General features: G+C 45.5%; 1 protein-coding gene across 1 annotated transcript; it reads left to right on the top strand.

Moving 5' to 3' along the window:
• The first annotated feature begins 4,891 nt into the window (after positions 1-4,891).
• LOC139159354 (vomeronasal type-2 receptor 26-like) lies at positions 4,892-21,977 on the top strand. The gene is made up of 4 exons (XM_070736674.1): positions 4,892-5,365; positions 18,217-18,444; positions 20,505-20,631; positions 21,076-21,977. The coding sequence occupies exons 1-4, from the start codon at positions 4,892-4,894 to the stop codon at positions 21,975-21,977; spliced, it is 1,731 nt and encodes a 576-aa protein (XP_070592775.1).
• The last annotated feature ends 1,924 nt before the right edge of the window (positions 21,978-23,901 follow it).

Below are 23,901 nucleotides of genomic sequence, written 5' to 3'. Positions count from 1 at the left end.
TCTGATCTTCTGTGATGTCTTCTGTGATTTAACTCTGTGCTGAAGAAAGAACTATAGGAAGGATCACCTTCAGTATACTGTATGTAAAATGTTGATGCTGCTGCATATACAGTTCTTTCTGCTTCTGCTTTTGTCTCAAATACCCTGTGCCAGTAAGCTGTTAAAATGTCAATTAAAGGTGATAATAGAAGAAAAGGAGTGGTTCCATTACTACAAGACAGGAGACTACTGGATTACTGGAATAATGTCTGGAATTATAGCTCGATTGCACCAATTTTTGTTCTCCAAGCCTCCAACCCATCAACTGAAAAGGTAATTTTCAGCATTTCAAAGGATTCTGTTGATTGATTTTCCCTGCTCCAGTGTCTTTTCTAGTAGTGATTTCATTTCTCCTATTCCTCACCTTGAGAAAGGCAAGACATTATTGCTCATACTAATTTGGAAAGGCTCCTGGGGAATGTGATGATTTTATAAAACCTGAGTTTGCAAAGTTCCTTTTAGGTTCTTCCACAAGTACCAGTCTCAACACTGGGAAACACTGGGCAATTTATTTATTATTTTTATTTATTATTTAGATTTGTATGCTGCCCCTCTCCGAAGACTCGGGGCGGCTCACAACAGAGTAGAACAAATCATAAATAATCAGAAAACTTTAAAATTTATACAAGATTTAAAAGAACCCCATAAACTAACAGACGCACACACAAACATACCATGCATAAATTAAACATGCCCGGGGGAGGTGTTTCAGTTCCCCCATGCCTGACGGCAGAGGTGGGTTTTAAGGAGTTTACGGAAGGCAGGGAGAGTAGGGGCAGTTCTAATCTCTGGGGGGAGTTGGTTCCAGAGAGTCGGTGCCGCCACAGAGAAGGCTCTTCCCCTGGGGCCCGCCAACCGACATTGTTTAGTTGACCCGGAGAAGGCCCACTCTGTGGGACCTAATTGGTCGCTGGGATTCGTGCGGCAGTAGGCGGTCTCGGAGATATTCTGGTCCACTGCCATGAAGGGCTTTAAAGGTCATAACCAACACTTTGAATTGTGACCGGAAATTGATCGGCAGCCAATGCAGACTGCGGAGTGATGGTGAAACATGGGCATACCTGGGTAAGCCCATGACTGCTCTCGCAGCTGCATTCTGCACGATCTGAAGTTTCCGAACACTTTTCAAAGGTAGCCCCATGTAGAGAGCATTACAGTAGTCAAACCTCGAGGTGATGAGGGCATGAGTGACTGTGAGCAATGAGTCCCGGTCCAGATAGGGCCGCAACTGGTGCACCAGGCGAACCTGGGCAAACGCCCCCCTCGCCACAGCTGAGAGATGGTTTTCTAATGTGAGCTGTGGATCGAGGAGGATGCCCAAGTTGCGGACCCTCTCTGAGGGGGTCAATAGTTCCCCCCCCAGGGTGATGGACGGACAGATGGGATTGTCCTTGGGAGGCAGAACCCACAGCCACTCCGTCTTATCCGGGTTGAGTTTGAGTCTGTTGACACCCATCCAGGCCCCAACAGCCTCCAGGCACCGGCACATCAATGCTAATACCATCCCATGATGAATCTTGTCTGGATGGATTCTGCCTGCTTTCAAAATGATTACTCTGCAAGTGTCGAGTCAGCAACTTATTTATTCATATATATTTTATTTATTAGCAATAGTTAAGTAGTGACTCCCAATAAAGTTATTAAATGATACCTTATAACAGAGTAAGATCTTTTGCATTTTCTTCCCATCATTTGTTCCCCTTTCTTATATTTATAATTCCTATCACCCTCTCCACTCTTTATTTCCACCCTTTAACACTTTTGCCACTTTTGTGCCTTCCCTGTTTTTTCTAAAAAAAAGGAATACAAAATGAAAGGGATAAAATTCAAGGTGGGGAGAGACTTTATGTGGCAGGTTAATGGTTAGCCACAGATGAATCACATTAACTGTAGTTAACTGTAGAATATAGGACAATAACTTTAAAGCCATGAATATTCTACAGCAAATATCTAGATCTAAAAAAGCCTTCTTGGAGAGATATCCATCTTCAGATAGGTAATATCTCTTGCTAATCCAGCCTTTGCATCCAGCTGTTAGTCATCTCCAGAGTGGTATAACAGGAAGAAATCATATACAGTAATCACAACGTAGGTGAGGGTCATCTACTAGATCAATGCCATCTAGCCACTTGACATTCTGATGACATTTACCAATATGTAGGACAGAGCATTTGTTAATCGAAATTTGAAGTTGCAAAATAGATGGACATTCAGACACATAGTCAAGATCATTTTGCAAAACAACAGAGTTATTGGTAGAATGGAATAATTTTTTTATCATTGGCCAAAAAAACATAATTGCTTTTAAGTTGATCACATAAATTGTTGATATAGAGCCAAAAAAGATGATGGAATTTCTTATGTTTTAGTGAGAACATCTTCAACCACATTCTGCCCTTCTTGTTGGCAGTTCATGAATTCAACCAGAATTCAAGGCTCTTACCCAACATCACACTGGGCTACAACATCTATGAGAACTTTTTCAGTGCAAGAATGACATATGAGGCCATGCTGGATGTGGTGTCTACAGGGGATGAGAACATCCCAAACTACAAATGTGGAAGACAAAAAAACCTGCTGGCAATTCTTGAAGAGATGGATTCGGAACTCTTTGATCATATATCTAATGTCTTGAGCATCTATAAAATTCCACAGGTATAAAGCCAAATAAAATTAATTCAGTGTTATAAATTGTTAAGATTTGCCTAGAAGGCAACGCTTGTTTACATTTCTCCAAATAAATTGAAAATCAGAGAGTAAATATCAGAAGAGTTGAAATAATTTTTAATTCACAAAGTACATGTGTATACATAAAGTGGTGGGCTGCTACCACTTTTGTCAAGTTCTAGTGAACTGGTAGTTCCAGTGATCAGTGGCCCCACTCATTCACTCCCACTTTATCCTGTCCTATATTCCCATGTTTTTCCGTTCATTTGATTCGCACAGCACAGTGGATTTCTGTGCCTGAGCTGTTTTACTTACTGGAGCTGCCCTAGGTGGTAAGCTGTAGAGCTTGAAATTGGTGTATTTTGAATGCTGTGTAAATGTGCAAACCAGTTATTAAAACTGTGGCAACCCTCCACTGTATACACACACAGAACACACACACACAGGGATACACACATTAATATGCATTGTATATGTGTGTGTGTACAGTGATCCCCCGGTTATTGCGTTCCCGACCATTGCGAACAGGCTAATTTGCGATTTTTCAACCCGGAAGTCAAAACACCATCTGCGCATGCGTGCCCTTTTTTCTATGGGCACGCATGCGTAGATGGCGCCGGGCAGATCAGCTGCTGGGCGGCTTCCCTGGGTCTTCCCCCTCTTGCTGGCGGGAGGGTGAAGCCCCCCCCAGCACCCGCTCGCCCGCCGTTCGCCCGGCCACCCGCCGTTCGCTGCTCACCCGCCGTTTGCCCACCGTTCGCCGCTCGCCCGCCCTTCGCCCTTTGCCTGGGAAGTTCGCCAGGAGTCAGCGGAGAAGCGGCGCGCCTGTTTTAAAACGATCGGAGCCAGCCTGGGGGGGCTTTCCAGCAACCCCCGAGTCCCCAACCCGGGCTCGGGGGTTGCTGGAAAGCCCCCCCAGGCCGGCTGCGACGTTTTAAAACACGCGCGCCGCTTCGCAGCTGTCTCCTGAAGCCGAACGCTAACTTCCGCGTTCGGCTTCAGGAGACAGCTGCGAAGCGGCGCGCGTGTTTTAAAACGTCGCAGCCGGCCTGGGGGGCTCGGGGGCTTGCTGGAAAGCCCCCCCAGGCTGGCTCCGATCGTTTTAAAACAGGTGCGCGGCTTCTCCGCTGACTCCTGGCGAACTTCCCCGCTTTAGGAGTCAGCGGAGAAGCGGCGCGCGTGTTTTAAAACGTCGCAGCCGGCCTGGGGGGCTCGGGGGCTTGCTGGAAAGCCCCCCCAGGCTGGCTCCGATCGTTTTAAAACAGGTGCGCCGCTTCTCCACTGACTCCTAAAGCGGGGAAGTTCGCCAGGAGTCAGCGGAGAAGCCTCGCTGCTGCGGCGGAAGTAAAAACACCATCTGCACATGCGCAGATGGTGTTTTTACTTCCGCAGCGCTACTTCGCGAAAACCCGCTCATTGCGGGGGGTCCTGGAACGGAACCCTCGCAATGATCGGGGGATCACTGTATATACAGATGTCCCCTGGATCGCTGCCTTGTTGTGACAAATGGGCTTGCCTAGCCTAATGATGCCCTGATCTATGCCACGCATGGCCATCCAAGATGGACAGGTCGTAGCAGAGAGATCTGACAAAATGTGATCCATGGGCGAAGGAAAGGGCAATCCACTGCAGTGTCTTTGCCATTAAAACCCCATGGTTAGTACCAAAAAGCAAAAAGATATGACAGATTAGATGACCCTCTTAGGTCAGAAGGTTATTGTTTTAAACATCTGTCAGCAGTGGGGAAAGGTCCTTAGATTTACCATCTGACCTTTATCATTAAAATTGGCACAAACTACCAATACCTTCTCTTTTATCTTAGATCAACTATAGTGTTATCAACCAGTTAGCTGAGCAAAATCATCGTTTTCCTTTTTCATATCGGATGACCCCAAACCAAGAACCACCTTATTCAGCAATTGTCAAGTTGCTCCTGCAGTTCCAATGGACATGGATCGGCCTCCTTTCTCAGGACAATGAAAAAGGAGAAAAATTCAAAAGACGCTAGGAAATTCTCACCCTAAAAAATGGGATTTGCATTGTCCTCTCAGGGACAGTCCCAGAAGCAAATATGAAGTCAAGTGCTGGAGAAACTCTCATGCAAGAAAAAACTGAAATATTCTATTCTCTTATCAAGAGTCACATAAAAATTATAGTATGCCAACTGGATTTTCAGGCCTCAGCAATGGTAGCACTAAAACTACAAGAAGTTGATATGATTAATACATCCATTGTGGGAAGGGTGTTGATTGCAACAACTTTGACAGCATTAAGTATAAGTATTTTTGACCTCTGGGTTGACCTCCAAAATAAATATGCTTTGTTTTCCTTCCTTATTCAGACAAAGAGAAGGACTCAGTATTATGACTTAAAATCTTTTACATCTATGGCCTTATTGTATGGAAAGGAAGCATTCCAATGTTCTTATTCAAGTCCTGTGTTATCTAAGAAAGTTTGGAAAAAATGCAGAGAAAAGGAGAACTGGAATTTCCCACCTCACGATGTTATTGCAAGAATCCTGTCACAGGATTCCTCCAGTATTTTCCAAATAATTCAAATTGTGGCCTGGGTCCTCAGTGCTGCCTTTTCCTCCCAATGGAATAAGAGGAAAATTCAAGTTGGAGACCATCAACCACCCCAGGTTTTACGGCCATGGCAGGTAAGCCTTCTTTTTTGAGGTTGCATTGATTGTCCCCTACCAATTCCTCAATATTAAATTAGATGTAGAGAGTGCTGAAATATTCCAAGAGCAGTTGCCCAGTTTGTGGTATCTGGGAGTAAGAATCAACCCTGAAGCTGACCTGACTGAGGCTGTTTTGATGCCACAAGGGAGCTGAAGGATAGGGAGGCGGGAATAGTGGGTTTCTTCTAGCCAAAATAAAATATTTTCTCCTGTGAACCAAAGAGATTCCCACTGATGGAAAACGGGAGGATGAGTAAACTCACCAGGCAACTGGATGACACCTTGATTGCATCATGTGACTCATTGTTTGGAAAGGGGAAGAAAACTTTTAATAGCATGAAAACTGGGGAAAGATTTGGAGTCAGTTCCCTATAGTGGGTAGAGCTAAACTCCAAGTATGTGATGACCCCATTGTCAGGGTTCCAGGTAATATCCAGACTAAATCAGAGAACTTTATGCTGCAACGTCCTGCCTGTCGGCAACTATTTCAGCTTCAACCACAACATCACAAGAGCACACAACAGATTTAAACTTAATATTAACCGCTCCAAACTTGACTGTAAAATATACGACATCAGTAACCGAGTTGTCAAAGCATGGAACTCATTACCGGACCCCATAGTGTCATCCCCATACCCACAACACTTTACCCTTAGACTATCTCTCCAAATTGACCTCTCCAGATTCCTAAGAGGTCAGTAAGGGGCGTGCATAAATGCAGTAGAGTGCCTTCCATCCCCTGTCCTATTGCTCTCCTATATCTCCTATACCTTTCTTCTCTTCTTCTGTTCTTTCTTAGATATATTTTACTGTGAGTATATCCTGTATAACCTTCATTATGTATTTTACTATGAGTAATACCCGGCCAACGGTTTTAACCATCGGCCGGAGTTGCCTCAGGGGCGGGGGGCGACGGTGATGCAGCTCTTTTGAGCTGCGAACTTCCGGGTCTTAAGAAACCGGAAGTTCGGCTTCTGGCAGCGCGCCAATGAGAGCGCGCTGCCGGCTGGCTGAGGCGGGCCCACAGATCGCCCTATTTAAAGGGCGAGCTGCATGGGACCCGCACTGTTTCTTTTTTGCAAACAGAAACAGGTTTTTCTTCTGAGCAAAACTGCCTGCTTTTCGGCAGGCTGTGGCTGGACGGCGATCGGCAGCGGGGAGGCAGCGGATCGCTTCTACGGTGGAGAACGGGGCCTATCGAGGCCTCGTCAGGCTTGCTGGGTCAGGGGCTTGCGGGCCTCTGACTCATTTATTCTTTATTGCTTTTACAGCGGAGAGTAGGGCAGCCTACTCTCCAGGGGGTGGGGGCAGGTCGCGAGAGGTCTCGCCCGGTAGGCTGTTTTTTACTAATTCAGGGGCTTTTACCTCTGAGTCTTGGCTAAGCTCTTTTCTTTAGGTTAATTTTGGTTTCGTTGTTGGGAAAGGTTGGTGCCCGGGGTACAGGGGGGTGTAGGGTAGGGCCCTTCCCCCGGGGGGGAAGCTAACCCACCCACCTCAGCCTCAAACCCTCCCCCCAATACCCCCCCTTCCCCCCCCATCGGGGGTTTGTTGGCAAAGGAAGGGTGGGGTGTTAAGGGGTGGACAACCCCCTCCCTTTTTTAGTTAGGGGGCTTAGGGGTTTGGTTTCTGTGAGGCCAGTGGGCATTGTTCAGGGGTGGTGGGATTAGGTAGGGTGACCTAGTGGTCCCTATGGTCCCAAGGGCTCCCATTAAGAGGCCACACCTAGGTAGGCTTTGGGGCTTCCCTTTGGTGGGTTTGCCCAGGGTTTTTAGGACCTCAGGACCTCCCATCCGGGTGGCTGAGGGGGAATAAGCCCAATTTTTTGCACTTGTTATTGGATTTGGCTGGTGTTTAGGTGGCCTGTTTGGTATGGGCCCCAGGAAGCGCATGGCTACTCAGGCTCCGCAGGGCCCTCGCCCTCGGAGGGCCAGGGTCCCATCTTTACGGGCTAGGGAGGCGGGGGTTATAGTTCCCACCCCCCAGATGCCACCCCCTCCTACCGCCCGGGCCCCTCGAGGCCAGGAACCTGTTGTATCGGCTCAATCGTTTTCTGCTCTTTTAGATCGCCTGGACCGCATGGACGCCCGCTGGGAAGCCGCCTTCGGGGCGCGCAGTGGATCCGGGCCTTCAGCGGCGTTGGGAGCCCCTCCTGTCGCTGGGCATGCGCAAGAAGCTCCGGACCAGAACGACCCTGTGGCACGGGATGGCAGTTCTGCGGCCGGGGCCCTCGGGGCCCCATTGGATGGCAGGGGTGAGTCTCTTTCCATCACACCCACACCGGTTGTTCAGGGGGTACCCACCTTACCCCCCCGGCAGGACCGGCCGGCTTGGGCCCTCCTTTGGGGTCCAGCACGCCCATGGTCTGCTCCCAGGTTTGGGGGGCGACCGCACCGCCGGCTTCGGTTCCTGCCAGGGCGCCAGTGGTGAACACGGGGTCTTTGCTTGGCGCCACTGGGGTGGCAAGGATCCAGGTAGCCCCCCCAGGGGTGGGTGGATCTGTGGTTTTGCCGGGATTGGCCAGCCTTACGGTGGCCGTGTCTTCTGCGGGGTTGGCTAATAACAGCGTGGCCACCTCAACCGACCCCATGGCGGCTGCCATGGGGGCGGTACCTGTGGGCCTTCCCTCGACTCCTTTAGGGTACCATTTGCACCCCTCAATTAGAGATAAGATTTGGAGGGGGGGATATATTGACCTCTATACCCTATTAAATAGGGAAGTTCCCAAAAAGGAGAGGGACGAGGAGGCCCGTACCGATCGGGCCAAAAAGGTCAAGGTACCTAGGTCTTTCAGGTCTTGGCTTTACGCCTTCCTGACCTATGCCACCGTTATCATACAGAAGGAGCCGGGTAGGGCCACGGCGCTCCTGAAGTACATTGACCTCATTGCCATGGCGCACTTCGAGGTCAAAGGGGATGCCTGGCAGAACTACAACGAGGCGTTCCGGATGAGGGTGGTGTTTGACCCTTCTCTGCCCTGGGATCAGGAGGTGCCCGATCTATGGTTTCAGGCGACCCGCAAGAGCGGGTCGGGTCAAAGGACCGATAGTGGTCATTTAATGGAGGAGGAGCCGGCTGCGCCCCGCACAGTTGCGGGGCAGGGTGTTCGAACCACCCCGCTTTGTTTTGAATACAGCGCCAAAGGCTCATGCGCTCGCTCCTCCTGTAAGTTCCGACATGCCTGCGGGAAGTGCAGGGGTTCCCACGCCACGCACATGTGCCCGCGTCCCGGGAAAAACAGGAATGGCAGGGACAAGAACAGGCCCGCCGTTCCTGCGACTCAAGGGCCCCAGTCCGGTCAGGCTTGAGCACTTGACTGAACTCTTGCGGGGATATCGCCCGCCCAAGAGGGCGGCCGCTATCCTACAGGGCTTTAGTGAAGGCTTCAGAATTCTGTATCAGGGTCCCCGTAGGGCCTTTATGTCAAAGAATTTGAGGTCACTTCAAGGTAATGAGGATTTAGTTAGGATCAAGATTAAAAAAGAAGTAGATGAAGGGAGGGTCTTGGGCCTCTTTCCCTCCCCTCCCATCCCGAATTTAAGGGTATCCCCCCTGGGGGTGGTACCCAAGAAAGCCCAAGGTGAGTACCGGTTGATTCACCATCTTTCTTTCCCCCGGGGGGAGTCGGTGAACGACTTCATACCGGAAGACCTGTGTTCAGTCCGCTACGCCTCGTTCGACGCGGCAGTAGCTATGGTCCGGGCTTGCGGGGTCAGGGCGCTAATGGGCAAGAGTGACATTAAGTCTGCTTTTAGGCTCCTGCCCATACACCCTGACGATTTCGATCTCCTGGGTTTCTGCTTTGAGGGAAGTTTTTACCTGGATCGAACTCTCCCCATGGGGTGTTCGATTTCATGTGCTCTCTTTGAGAGCTTTAGCACTTTCCTCGAGTGGGCACTCAGGAGTCGAACTGGGTCCAGGTCGGTCATCCACTATTTGGATGACTTCTTGGTGGCAGGCCCGACGGGCACACCTCAATGCCAAGCCCTAATGGCGGCATTTGAGGGGCTATGTGCTTATTTAGGGGTGCCCCTAGCGCCAGAGAAAACGGAAGGGCCGTCCTCTAGGATGTCCTTCTTGGGTATAGAGCTAGACTCCTCCACGCAGTCTTGCCGACTGCCGGAGGACAAGCTGTTGAAGATAAGGCTCAAACTGGAGGAGGTAGCCAGCCTGAAGAAGGTGACCCTCAAGCAACTCCAGGAGCTTACAGGGCTGCTTAACTTCGCTTGCCGGGTAATTGCTCCCGGTAGGGCATTTTTACGCAGACTGTATTCCGCCATGCAGGGTTTGAGCTCACCCCATCACCATGTGCGGCTCAGTGTTGGGGCCAGAGAAGACTTGCGGGTATGGCAGACTTTCCTGGCCCACTTTAATGGGATTTCCTTCTGGCGGCAAGATTTGCTTCTCCAAGCAGACTTGCAATTGCACTCTGACGCCTTGGGTGCCCTTGGCTTCGGGGTGATGCTAGGAGGTAAGTGGTGCCACTCAACATGGCCGGCTGAATGGGCTGCGGCCGGTATAGGTAGGGATCTCACATTCCTAGAATTTTTTCCCTTAGTGGTGGCGGTTGAACTGTGGGGCAGTCAGCTCGCCAATCGGGTGGTTCATTTCTGGTGTGACAACTTGGCGGTTGTTCACGTGGTAAATTCTTTGTCTTCAAAGAATGAGAGGGTAATGCACCTGGTCCGATTTTTCGTCAGTAAAGCCTTGGCTCTGAACGCACTGTTCTTGGCACGCCATGTGCCGGGGTTAGAGAACGGTGCGGCTGACGCTTTATCCCGTGGACAGCTTGCCAGGTTCCTGGCATTGGCGCCCTGGGCGCAACGCACACCAGAACAGATGCCAGGACACTTATGGAGCCTGACGGGGCTGCAGAACCATGGAGGCAAGAGGCAAATCGGGCCACTGGGCTGTCGATAGCCCCATTGGGCTGCGTACCTCCGGTCAGGTAAGGAGTTTATGGAGTTCAGGGTTAGTAAGGGCTATAGGCAGATGTGGCCTATACCGGTCGACCAGTTGTTAGAGCACTGCGTGCTGTTACATCAACGTGGTCTGAACGTGAAAACCATTAGGGGCAAGTTGGCAGGCCTGGCGTTCATCGCCAAAGCTCAAGGGTTCCCTGACACGTGTAGTGACTTTCGGGTTAGGAGAATGTTAGAAGGGTGGTCCCGGGAATGGCCACCACCAGCGGCTGATGCCCGGCAGCCCTTATCCATAGTACAGCTGTCGGCCTTAAGCCACACGTGGATCAGGTTGTGCACTTCACACTATGAAGCCTGCCTTTTCCACGCGGCAGCGACTACGCTCTTTTTTGGGGCTTTTCGGGTGAGCGAAGTTTTAGCCAGCTCCGTTCGGGACAATAGCATGCGCGCGTTCCAGCGGAGCGACGTGCAGCTACAAACTGGTGGGGTCTCCATACGCCTGCGACAGTCCAAGACGGACCAGCATGGTCACGGTGTGGAGATTTCTTTAGCACCAACGACTGATGGTGCCGTTTGCCCAGTGGCGGCTTTAACCGCCTTTTGCGCTAGTCATGGGGAAACCCTGGGATTTTTATTTTGTCACTGTAATGGGGCCCCCTTGACTAAGTACCAATTCTGAGCTGTTACTAAGCGGGCCCTTGAACAAGTGGGCGCGGACCCCTCCAGGTTCGGCACACATTCTTTTCGTATAGGCGCGGCTACCGCAGCCGCCACTGCTAGTTTTGCGGATCACCACATTATGGCCATAGGCCGTTGGAGGTCTGCAGCCTTCCGTTCATACGTCAGGCCCCCCCGATAGGGACCCGTTTTGGCCGTTTTAATTTTCTGTTTGTTGTTTCAGCTGTTGCTGGTTCCCGGCCCGCAGTTTGGCTCATGGGCCACAGTTTCGTGTTTTGGGCCGGCCGTTTTGCTTCAAGGTCTCCTGTCGGATCGCAGCTTTCCCTGGGCTCGAGGATGGACGTTGTATGGATGGGCCGCAGGGGAATGCGCTGGGAGGGGCTTCGTCCCCTGTTTTTTGGACGGTGTCGATCCGAGGGAGCCCCCGAGTTGTTGGTGATCCACCTCGGAGGCAATGATCTTGGTGTTTTGAGCGGCTTGTCGGTGAGCATCCAGGCTCGCGAAGACCTTCGGGCCATCGCAGCCGCGTATCCAGGCACACGTCTTGTGTGGTCTGAGATCCTTCCCAGACTTGTCTGGCGGGATGCTGTTTCACCCAAAGCCGTTAACAAGGCCAGGTTGAGGGTCAACCCGGCCATTGGGAAGGTGGTTAGGGAGTTGGGGGTGTGTGTAGTGAAGCATCCCCTTATAAAATTTGGAACCCCCTGGCTCTACCGAGCCGACGGCGTTCACCTCTCAGAGGAGGGGAACGCCATCTTCCTGTCGGACCTGCAGAGGTGCCTCCAGGAATTGGTGTAGGAGGCTGGGTGGGGGTCGGGGGGGCAAGATTGAGATCTGACCCCCCCCTCCGTGGCAGGTTTGGGGCGGAAATGGGCAATTAGATGCAACTGCGCATGCTCCTTTCAGGGCATCATTAAAGGGTGATGGACCGCCTCTCTCCAGGAACTAGAGGTTCGTGCAACGTCGGGGATTGGAGAGAGGATGTCCATGGGAATCACCGGATCCAATGTCCCACGGGGATTGGAGGGTGATCTCCTCCCACACGCAGAGGCGTGGCTAGGATCCAGGTGAAGGTGGTACCTTCACCTGGTTCAGCAAGGAGTTATTGCCCAATGTTGCCAAAGAATGTTATGGTAGGAATTTCCGCCCTGTTAGTTTTGGCTCTGCAGGTCCTTAGTTTGTTTTGAATTAGATATTCAAATTTATTTATTCAAATTTATTTAAAGTTATTTAAAGTTATTTAAATATGTTAATTAATAAATGACTCTTAATTAATCCACAATCCATGTCTCAGCGTCTTTACTCCGCCTCCGGGGGCAACATCCACTATAACCTTCATTGTGTAATGGACAAAACCAACCAATAAATAAAACTCCTCAAAGCTCCAATTTATTTCCGGAGCCATCCTGACACCTACACAGGGAAACCTGAATCTCAGTTTCCCATTCAGTTGAAGTTCCTTGTTCCCCCACCCACAAACTTGTCATCTTGCCCACTCAAATTGTGCCAGCAAGACCTTCCTCTGCTTCCAGAGGAAGTTTCCATAAACATCAGGTCTTCTATAGATATCATCAACTTCTGCACTGTCTTGACACCCATCCCTTCATCCAATAAGAACTGGGTCTGATGTCTATATAAAAGTATCCCTCGCCTTTATTCCACCTCTTCTGACTCAGTCCTCGGCTGAACAGGACACATGCTTTCCATCAAGCCCCTTCTTTGAGGCCTGTCTTCTATTTGGTCTGTACTTTTTCAGTTTTTATTCCAGCCAGTCATTCCATCTACTGCTGGAATTCCCTGCACTCTCTAATAAAACCACATTTCCAACAATAGTTTGCTTCTGCTAATCAATCTTCAAACACCTATAACTGTGACAGAGAGTATATTGTCCCCCACTGGAGCTGGCATGCTCATGTAGGTGCCCTGTCACTGACAGCTGGCCAAGGGGTTTGTCCCCTCTCCTCAGCTTGAGTGCCCCAACTGAACGCACCATTGACCACCCTGCCACCCCTAAACTGCTGCTGTGATGTATAGCTGATTTTTACAGCTACGAGGCTTTGAAGGGCCACTGGAATGTTCATGCTCACACGGTCAGCCTTACTTCACCAAATTGCTGTCCAGGCCCAGAGCTGCCTTGTCTGCCTTTTCAGTGCTGATAAGGCATACTTACCTCAGGACTGCTGAGTTTCCCTTTTGCAGAGGCTTCTGAGGGAACAGCACCATCTTGATTGTGGCCATCAGCAGCCATTTTGAAGCAACACAGGGCAGTGGCCATCAGGGCCGCCATCAGGAATTTTGGGGCCCCATACAGCCTAAGTGTCTGGGCCTCCGCGCCATTTTAAAACTATAATGAAATTCTAGTAAAATATTAACAATTCAAAGCAAAAAAAGCTTAATATTTTCATGAAAAATGGACCACTGTAGTACCGCAAACTATCCTAAACACATTATCCAAGTTGTGCATTTGACTCCCATGCTGTGTTGCAAATACCATCAAGTTTAATTATATTTATTTATTTATTTATTTATTTTGTCCAATACACAATGAGGGTTTTAGTGAGTATATATCAATGTACACATAGTAAAATACATGATGAAGGTTATAGAGGAGATACTCATAGTAAAATATATCTAAGAAATAATAGAAAAGAAGATATAGGAATAGAATATATAGGAATAGAATATATAGAATATATAGAATATATAGAATATAGGAATAGAATATATATATATATATATATATATATATATATATATATATATATATATATATATATGTGTGTGTGTGTGTGTGTGTGTGTGTGTGTGTGTGTGTGTGTGTGTGTGTGTGTGTGTGTGTGTGTGTTAAATGTTTTTTTTAGCTATACAGAATATAGTTGTCGGCTATAAATATATTAACTGCCTTGTAGTGGCCCTGGGTTGGGCCTAGAGGCAAAAAGGAGCTGTGACGTTCCTTAAATATACCAGGGTGATCCGACATAAGAAATATATATATATATATATATATATATATATATATATATATATATATATATATATACATACACACACACACACACACACATATATACATATACATATACATATACATATACATATACATATACATACACATACACATAAACATATACATATACATATACATACATACATACATACACATACACATACATATATATATAGGAATAGAATATATCAATGAAAGAATAGAAGAAGAGATATAGGAGAGTAATAGGACAGGGGACAGAAGGCACTCTAGTGCACTTGTACTCGCCCCTTACTGACCTCTTAGGAATCTGGATAGGTCAACCGTAGATAATCTAAGGGTAAAGTATTGGGGGTTTGGGGATGACACTATGGAGTCCGGTAATGAGTTCCACGCTTCGACAACTCGGTTACTGAAGTCATATTTTTTACAGTCAAGTTTGGAGCGGTTAATATTAAGTTTAAATCTGTTGTGTGCTCTTGTGTTGTTGTGGTTGAAGCTGAAGTAGTCGCCGACAGGCAGGACGTTGCAGCATATGATCTTGTGGGCAATACTTAGATCTTGTTTAAGGCGACTTAGTTCTAAACTTTCTAGGCCCAGGATTGAAAGTCTAGTCTCGTAGGGTATTCTATTTCGAGTGGAGGAGTGAAGGGCTCTTCTGGTGAAGTATCTTTGAACATTTTCAAGGGTGTTAATGTCTGAGATGCGATATGGGTTCCAAACAGATGAGCTGTATTCGAGGATGGGTCTGGCAAAAGTTTTGTAAGCTCTAGTAAGTAGTGTGAGATTGCCAGAGCAGAAGCTATGTAGGATTAGGTTTACAACTCTTGAAGCCTTCTTGGCTATATTGTTGCAGTGGGCTTTGGCACTTAAATCTTTTGTTATTAGTATACCAAGGTCTTTAACCGAGATAATTTCTCTACCAGGAAAACCGCCTGGATGATCTATTAGCAAGCTACTATCTCTTTGCCTTGGAATTCACAACACTGCATTCTTTCTTCTCAAGGTTGTTGCTATTAGAATTCAGGCACCAAAAGATAATTTGTTTCTTAAAAGTTGCTATGGAAAAAAGATTGATGCAGCAATCACTAAACAGCCTTCGATTCCCTGACTTTGTTAGCAAACTTTGTATTTGTAACCCAAAAAGGGCATTTGCAATTACTTGGGAAAAAAATTATACTCAAATTTATATTATTATTGTTGTTCAGATAATGGTGGAAGGAAGGAAGGATGGATTAGGGGCTAATAATTTTTATAATTTGGTTTGTGAGGTGCAGAAGTAAAGAAGGCAGAATTTGAGCATATGTGATTATGTTTCTTTAGAATTTAGGACTTCATGTATGAATGCATTGAATTTAACGTGTTATTTTTATGTTAAAATACAAATGGCTACAACCAGTGGAATAAGCTGCTGTTGCAGAGATGTGCATGCAGGAATGCTGAACAAAATGGGATAAGGTTTTGACTTCAAAACCACCAGCCAAAATGTGGACCACTCACATTATTTATATGGGGAAAATGTGCTTACAATGCCCTGTTTCAAAAGTTCTCAACCTTCTTTGCCTTTACTATGCATCACTGCCCTTAAGGGATAGCAGAAATTATAAATTCAAAATGACTGAAGTAGAAAGGCATTTTGAAGCAAGGAAGCAATAAAAACAGTATCTGCAATTGAGAGAAAGGCCACACCAGGGCATACAGGCAGGCTGTGCCTCAAACAAAGACCACCCATCTGTGTCCACCTCAGCCAAAGCTGACTTACTTTTCAAAACAGACCCCAGCACATCAAGAAAAAATTAGAGACTTCCATCCTGCAGCCCCAGGAAAGGCCAAATCACAAAGTCTCAGGAACTGCATTCATCAAAATCTGCATTAGCAAATCTTTTTTAAAAGGAGGCAAAACTCAGGAAATATAAGGGTTCCCATTAAGTTGCAATACAGGAATGATACTCCTCTCCACTCCTTTCCCCGCCCTAATCAATCCCCACCAAAGTTTCAGGATGGACACCCAGAACTTTCTGACTGCTTCAGGCATCATTTGATTAATGATGACAAAATGATGGGGTAGGGAGAAGTAAAAACAAGGTTCCTGCAGAGAAGCTGAAAAACCTCTTGCAATCCTCTCTTGCCAGTATGTGCAAGTTTTTTTTACATCAGTACATTTAAACCCACCTAACCAATTTCCATGACATTCTATACTGCTCAAAAAAAAAATAAAGGGAACACTTAAACAACAGAATATAACTCCAAGTAAGTCAAACTTCTGTGAAATCCAACTGTCCACTTAGGAAGCAACACTGATTGACAATCAATTCCATTTTGTTGTCAGCCCATTCAACTTTGTACAGTACAAAGTATTCAATGAGAATATTCCATTCATTCAGATCTAGGATGTGTTCTTTGAGTGTTCCCTTTATTTTTTGAGCAGTGTAGTATTAAGTTGTCATTGGAAAGGGTTGACCATCACATGGTATAACTTACTTTGGACTGGAATGGGAAAAGTCAGAATTCGGGCCCTCAGGTTTCCTTCCAGCATGGGGGTGGTGCCCATTTTTATTTATTTATTTTGTCAAGTACGTATTGGTGGCATACAAAGAGATAACAATATATGCACAATATTAGTAAAAGAGAAACATTAAGACAGGGGACGGAATCACACTGGCGTACATATGCACGGCCCTTATTTTTGCCCAACTCCACTAACCTGAGTTTAAGCGGATCTCTGCCCCATTATGTCGATCCGAGTTGAGAGTGCCACAAAAACAAGTCAGAATGACCCCTTTTTAAGCCTAACCCGGTTGCACCAAAGAAACCATTCACCCCGTTGCATTTTCAAGTTTCCCTCCCAGGCTTTCCTTTGAGCAGGAGCGAGGGAAGGGTGAACCCATCCCATCTAAAACAACCCCGATCGGCTTCGACGCTTCTCAACGTGCCTCCCCCCCCCCCCCGACTGCAACTCTTAAAGCACGGCAGATGGATGTGGCAGAGGCAGGGAAACGTGACTGCGGGGGGGGGGAAGCCTTCCGCCGGAGGAGCTTTAACCGCCTGATCTGCAGGACTGATCTCCCTCAAACCCCAGCTCTGGTCCGTCGGTTGAGCTGACGCGCTTCTCCCGCCTGTTCTCGTGAATGGATGACACCTGGATTCTCTCCTCCCCCCCAGCCAACTCCCCCACGCTTCTCCCTTTTAGCGTTGTTTGCTAAGTGGCGCTAAAGAACTCCTCGTCTCTCCCCACCCCAACCCCATCCATCCGCAAGCCATGTGTTGGAAAGAGAGGAGGAGGAGGAAACCGAGACTGTTGACAACGGAAGGCAGGAGAAACAAGCTCTGCTTTATCCAATCCCAGCTCTGGCCGGCCAGCACGCCACCTTCGCCTACCCCACCAGCCCCAAAGCTCACCTGCTGCAGCCGCCAGGGAAGATCCAGCCAGGCGGGGCGCTGCAGTTGCCGGAAAACTTGAAAGGCGCTAAGAAGGAAGCTCAACCTCCTCTTCTCACAACTTTTTGAACAATTAGGGGCCCCGGCCTTCTGGTGCCAAATTTGCAGCTCCTTGCACATGCGCAAAAGGGCCCGGTCTTTTTCTTTTCTGAGGTGACAGTCTGCGCATGTGCAAGGAGCTGTTGACTGCGGGCCCTCTAATTGGTCAATTTCACCGGGCCCGGTACGGGGCTCCCAGTAATACCCGTCTATCGGCGGCCCTGGTGGCCATATTGAATGCCCTTGCGAGGAATGTGGCCCTCTCGAGGCAACTAGGGGTTCACCCCTCTTTTCTTTGCCCTTTTCAACTGGGGGCAGCCATTTTGAAGCCAATTGCATTCCAGTAGTTATTTTGAATGCCCTACCTTGTGGGTGGCCATTTTGTTGACATCAAAATGTGGATAGTGGTCATTTGAAGGCATCAATAAGGGTGGTGGCCATTTTGTTTGCCTCAAAGTGAAGGCGGTGTCCATTTTGAAGGCTCCAACAGAGCAATGGCCATTTTAAATGCTCCAATAAGAGTGGCAGCCATTTTGATTGCCTCAAAGTGTGGTCAGTGACCATTTTGAATTCCCCAATCAGGGCGATGGCCATTTTGGTTCCCCAGGGGATTATATGTTGAATATCATTTGTCAACCAATTACAAAGCCACTTGATGGTAGTGGTGTTATATATTCCATGATTTGTACCTCCAACCCAGAATATCATTGAATAACAAGAAAAACATTCAATAAAGGCTCAATGTGTTTTCTATGTTTTATATGCAGCTTCATAGGTTCCTGAGAAATTTCCAACATCATAATATTTCCAGAGATGGGATTTCTTTTGATGAAAATGGAGTTCCTGTTGGTGACTTTGATATCACACAGTGGACAACAGTTGGGAACAAATCTGATGCTGGGGTGAAAATTGGAAGTGTAGAAAGACAAGGCTCCTCGGAAGTCAAGATTTATGTCAATCAAAATGCCATCCAATGGCCAACTTTATTTAACAAAGTAGTTGAGGCTGCTTGGATTTTGCTCTTCTATATATCTCCACATATGGAAATTTTTTATTCAGAAATAATTCTTATTGAGATCAATTCAGTTAACTTCCAAATAAGACAATTTAAAGCCTCATTAATTTATTAGATATTATTTTACTTTAGAGGTTTTACAATAATCTATCACAAATTGGAACCTGCTGGATTGTATTGCAGGATTTGCAATCTAAATTAGTAAACTGGAGTAGAGTATCTTGCCATTATTTATAAATTATCTTGTATTCACTAAGGGTAAAAGGAGAATATCTGTGGAGATTCTCGGTCATCCAGGTCATGATTGTGCCAAAGGTACTTTTTCAAAAGGCACTTTCTTTTTCCTTAAAGATGTTTCACTTCTCATCCAAGAAGCTTCTTCAGTTCTGACTGAATGGTAGAGAATGGAAAGTTTTGGAACTACTGAAAAGACTATTTTGCAAACTGGATATAGATTCAGCAGTTGCAGGAAGGTCTCAAACCCATTTGACTATTCAGGTGACCCTGCAGACACAGATAAACTTCCAAGTGGTCTCAACAACTTTCAGAAAGACTGCTAATGCCCAGATGACTTCAAGGAATATAAATCCTTCCATATTCTACCATTCCGTCAGAACTGAAGAAGCTTCTGGAATGAAAAAAGAAACATCTTCAAGTGAAAACAAAATTCAGTATTCTTTTGAAAAAGCATCTTTGGGAGAAAATCCAGAATATGAAGGTTTAGCCCAGTGAATTGCATAAGAGAAAGATATCACTAACAAAGTGGTGAGGGAAATGAGGGCATGTAGAATAGAATAGAATAGAATAGAATAGAATAGAATAGAATTCTTTATTGGCCAAGTGTGATTGGACACACAAGGAATTTGGTGTATATGCTCTCAGTATACATAAAAGAAAATATATCTTTATCAAGAATCATGAGGTACAATACTTAAGGATTGTCATAGGGGTCAAATAGGCAATCAGGAAATAATATTAATGCAAACATTAAACATACAAGCAACAAGTTACAATCATACAGTCATAAGTGGGAGGAGATGGGTGATAGGAATTATGAGGAAAAAATAGTAATAATAGTAGTGTAGACTTAGTAAAGAGTTTGATAGTGTTGAAGAAATTATTTGTTTAGCAGAGTGATGTCATTTGGGGAAAAACTGTTCTTGTGTCCACTTGTCTTGATGTGTAGTGCTCAACGTTTTCAGGGTAGGAGTTGAAACAGTTTATGTCCAGGATATGAGGGGTCAGTAAATATTTTCATGGCCCTCTTTTTGACTCCTGCATTATACAGGTCCTCAATGGAAGGTAGGTTGGCAGCAATTGTTTTTTCTGCAGTTCTGATTACCCTCTGAAGTCTGTGTTGGTCTTGTTAGTTTGCAGAACCAAACCAGAAAGTTATAGATGTGCAGATGATAGGTTCAGTGATTCTTTTGTGTCAGCAGCTACTTGGGCAGTTTGAGATTTCTCAGTTGGCACAGAAAGAACATTCTTTTTGTGCTTTTTTGATGACATTTTTAATGTTAGGTGTTCATTTTAGGTCTTGAGATATGATAGAAGCTAAAAATTTGAAAGTCTCTACTGTTGATATTGTGTTGTCTAGTATTGCAAGACATGGTAGGATGGGAGGGGTTCTCCTCTTCTAAAAAAGTCATTTGCATATGATGATATAATGATCAGTTTTAGGACAGAAAGACAGAGTCTCTAGACAAAGCTAGATGTTGGAGGTTTCTTCAGAAAGCAAAGATGGAGAAAAAAAATTGTAAGTTATAGCATTCTCATATATACCTGCCTAAAGAGAAACAACTTTTTCTCCTTTGGAAAAAAGAATAAGTCAATGAGTCTGTTTTGGGATCTACAATGGAGATTGATAGAGAAAGAGAATGATGTTTCATTTGCCCCTTGCAAGCAGAGTAATTAAAGTTCATGCCCCTACTCCTTGACTCATTTTGCTCAATGTGTTCCTGAGCTTCTGAAAGCCAGTTGATTTCAATAAATCTTTCTAATTCCCATATTACCCTGACTAATCTTTCTGTTTGTGTTTAGATGGTGCCTTATTCAAGATGTACAGAAAGTTGCTCCCCAGGTTATGCCAAGTGTGTGAGAGAGGGAGCCCTAGTTTGCTGCTATGACTGTTCTCTGTGTGTGGAAGGAACATTCTCTGAACAGGAAGGTAGATTAAGTGGATACAAAAACAAAAAAAATATCATGATACAATCATTATTCTCTATCACTTTTTTGATGTTATTTAACAACGAAGCAAGAAAATCATGACATTTCTTGAACGCATCTAAAAATATCTCAAAAATTGGGCACTATCACCAAAATATGGGGGATGATGTGAGCATTAAAATAAATAATGAAAGGTTGCTTCTTTCTATTAAGTTGTTGCTTTCTTGCTTGGTTTTAGGAAACATGACAAGTTTTAAGAGCTGATAGTCACATTAATCTGCAGCCTTTAAAAAGAGTGTTGGTTATTTCAGCTAATGCTGAGTCATATGAATATCCCTGGGCAGAAATATTGCATTATTCCTTGAAAATGAACTAACTGATTTCTGATGTGGTTTTCATGCTCCTACAGCTGCAGAAATAGATTCATGCTAAACATTTTTTCCAGATGCAGTCCATTGTGAAAAGTGTCCAGATGGCCAGTATTCAAATAACAAGCGAGATCACTGTGTTCCCAAAAATATAAGTTTCCTATCCTATGGAGAATTGTTGGGACTCATCCTGGCTTTCTTTGCCATTGCTTTGTCCCTAACCACTGCCTTTATTCTGGGAATCTTCATTAATTACCGAGACACTCCCATAGTCAAAGCCAATAACTGTGAACTCACCTACATCCTCCTGATTTCACTCTTTCTTTCTTTCTTGACCTCGCTTCTATTCATTGGTCGTCCTGTGAAAATGACCTGTCTCCTTCGACAAACCATTTTCAGTATTGTTTTCTCAGTTGCTGTGTCTTCCTTGTTGGCCAAGACTGTAATGGTGGTGGTGGCCTTTCTGGCCACAAAGCCAGGCAGCAGCATGAGGAAATGGCTGGGGAAGAGTCTGGCCAACTCTATTGTTTTATCTTGCTCTGGTATTCAAGTAGGCATCTGCATGATATGGCTGGGAATCTTTCCCCCATTCCCAGATTCTGATTTTCATTCCCAACCAGAACATATCCTACTGCAATGCAATGAAGGCTCTGTCACTATATTCTACTCTGCTCTTGGCTACATGGGTTTTTTGGCTGCCATCTGTTTCTTGATGGCATTTCTTGCTCGAAATCTGCCAGGGGCCTTCAATGAAACCAAACTGATCACCTTCAGCATGTTGATTTTTTGTAGTGTTTGGATCTCCTTTGTTCCCACATATTTGAGCACCAAGGGGAAATACATGATAGCCGTGCAGATCTTCTCCATCATGGCCTCTGGCCTAGGTTTAGTGGGCTGCATCTTTATCCCCAAATGCTACATTATTATCCTTAGACCTGCCATGAACACCAAAGAACATCTGATGCCAAAACAACACTAAAGTTTTTTATGTTAATGTCTATTTTTGTACAATATACATGCAGGATAAAATAATATACTTTGAAGTAATGTTTTATATGTTAAGTCTTATCTTTCTTCATTCTACATGGATTTTGAATTATGATAACTGAATAGCAAAATTTCTAAAATAACTCAGTATTTGAATTCATCATATCCTTCATTTTCCACAATCTGACTTCATGTTAAATTATAACCATCATCAATGACATTAATAACATTTCTGAAACCAAGCTACATATATTATTACCAAGAGTGTTCCGAAATGCTTTTGGAGAAAATTAAAAACTGTGATTAATGATGATGTGTGTTTTTGTTACTATTTAAGTTAGTATTATATTTTATTTTGGGGGATGATGTTCTAACTTTTTTTTAAAAAAATAGTTAATTTCAAATACTGTATATATTTGATTGATCTCTTCTGGCTGGACAATGTAAGATCACTTACAGATATATAAATGAGATGGATGGAAGAGAAAGGCAGAGATAAAGACAGAGAGACAGATAACCTCCAATATAGTAATAATAGATGCAATATCAATATGAACATTGGAGCAACTTTAATTTTTGTCTCCATTCTTTGAGTAAATTAATGAGTCAGTCGAGGTGACTGGGCCCCGTAGGGAGGTGAAACGGAGCTGGGTCCAGTAGATTGTCAATGCTTCTCTGGGGAGGGGATCCTTTCTGGCTCCCTACAAGGAGGCACTTGTGCGCCCCCTCCTCAAGAAGCCTTCCCTGGACCCAGCTGTACTTAATGATTATCACCCAGTCTCCAACCTTTCCTTTATGGGGAAGGTTGTTGAGAAGGTGGTGGCACTCTGGCTCCAGCTCCAGCGGTCCTTGGTCCTCAACAGTCGGGTTTCAGGCCTGGTTACAGCATGGAAACTGCTTTGGTCACGTTGATGGATGAACTCTGGCTGGCCCAGGACAGGGTTTATCCTCTGTCCTGGTGCTCCTTGACCGCTCAGCGTCTTTTGATACCATGCAGCTGCGAGAGCAATCATGGGCTTCCCTAGGTAAGCCCATGTTACACCAACACTCCGCAGTCTGCATTGGTTGCCGATCAGTTTCCGGTCACAATTCAAAGTGTTGGTTATGACCTATAAAACTCTTCATGGCACCGGACCAGGATATCTGCGAGACTGCCTTCTGCCACATGAATCCCAGTGGCCGGTTAGGTCCCACAGAGTTGGTCTTCTCTGGGTCCCGTTGACTAAACAATGTCGTCTGGCGGGACCAGGGGAAGAGCCTTCTCTGTGGTGGCTCCGACCCTCTGGAATCAACTTCCCCCAGAGATTAGGACTGCCCCCACCCCCCTTGCCTTTTGTAAACTCCTTAAATCCCACCTCTGTCATCAGGCTTGGGGGAACTGAGACATCCCCCCCCTTGCCTATGTAGTTTTGTGCATGATATGACTGTGTGTATGTATTTTATATATTGGTTTTTTTTCTTTTTAGACTTTTTAATATAAAATTTTTATTTTAGATTTTAATTATTAGATTTGTTACCATGCATTGTTTTTATCACTGTTGTGAGCCACCCTGAGTCTACCGGCAGAGAGGGGAGGGGTGGCATACAAATCTAATTAATAATAATAATAATAATAATAATAATAATAGTAATAATAATAACAACAACAACTACTACTACTACTACTACTACTACTACTACTGCCTTTGTCCTGGGAATCTTCATTAAACACAAAGAAACTTATAGATAAAGTCAACAGTCAACAGACATTCAACTCCTGGTTTCACTACCGCTTTCTTTCTAGATCTCATTTCTATTCATTGGTTGCCCCATGAAAATGACCTGTCTCCCCTATCAAACATGAAGATCACGAAAAAAGTGAAATATTTAGGGATATGGATGACTTCCAAAGCCGTATCTTTAAAAAACGACAATTA

Source organism: Erythrolamprus reginae, chromosome 2, assembly GCF_031021105.1.
Source record: "Erythrolamprus reginae isolate rEryReg1 chromosome 2, rEryReg1.hap1, whole genome shotgun sequence".
In the NCBI taxonomy this organism is placed as follows: Eukaryota; Metazoa; Chordata; class Lepidosauria; order Squamata; family Dipsadidae; genus Erythrolamprus; species Erythrolamprus reginae.
This window is presented reverse-complemented; position numbering and strand designations above follow the sequence as displayed.

Bases quoted from the DNA above. Each gene is read 5' to 3' on its own strand.
- LOC139159354 (XM_070736674.1), top strand. From the start codon at position 4,892: ATGGTAGCACTAAAACTACAAGAAGTTGATATGATTAATACATCCATT. The intron at 5,366-18,216 runs GTAAGCCTTCTT...TTTTATATGCAG, and splicing joins AGGTTTTACGGCCATGGCAG to CTTCATAGGTTCCTGAGAAA. The intron at 20,632-21,075 runs GTAGATTAAGTG...CATTTTTTCCAG, and splicing joins AACATTCTCTGAACAGGAAG to ATGCAGTCCATTGTGAAAAG.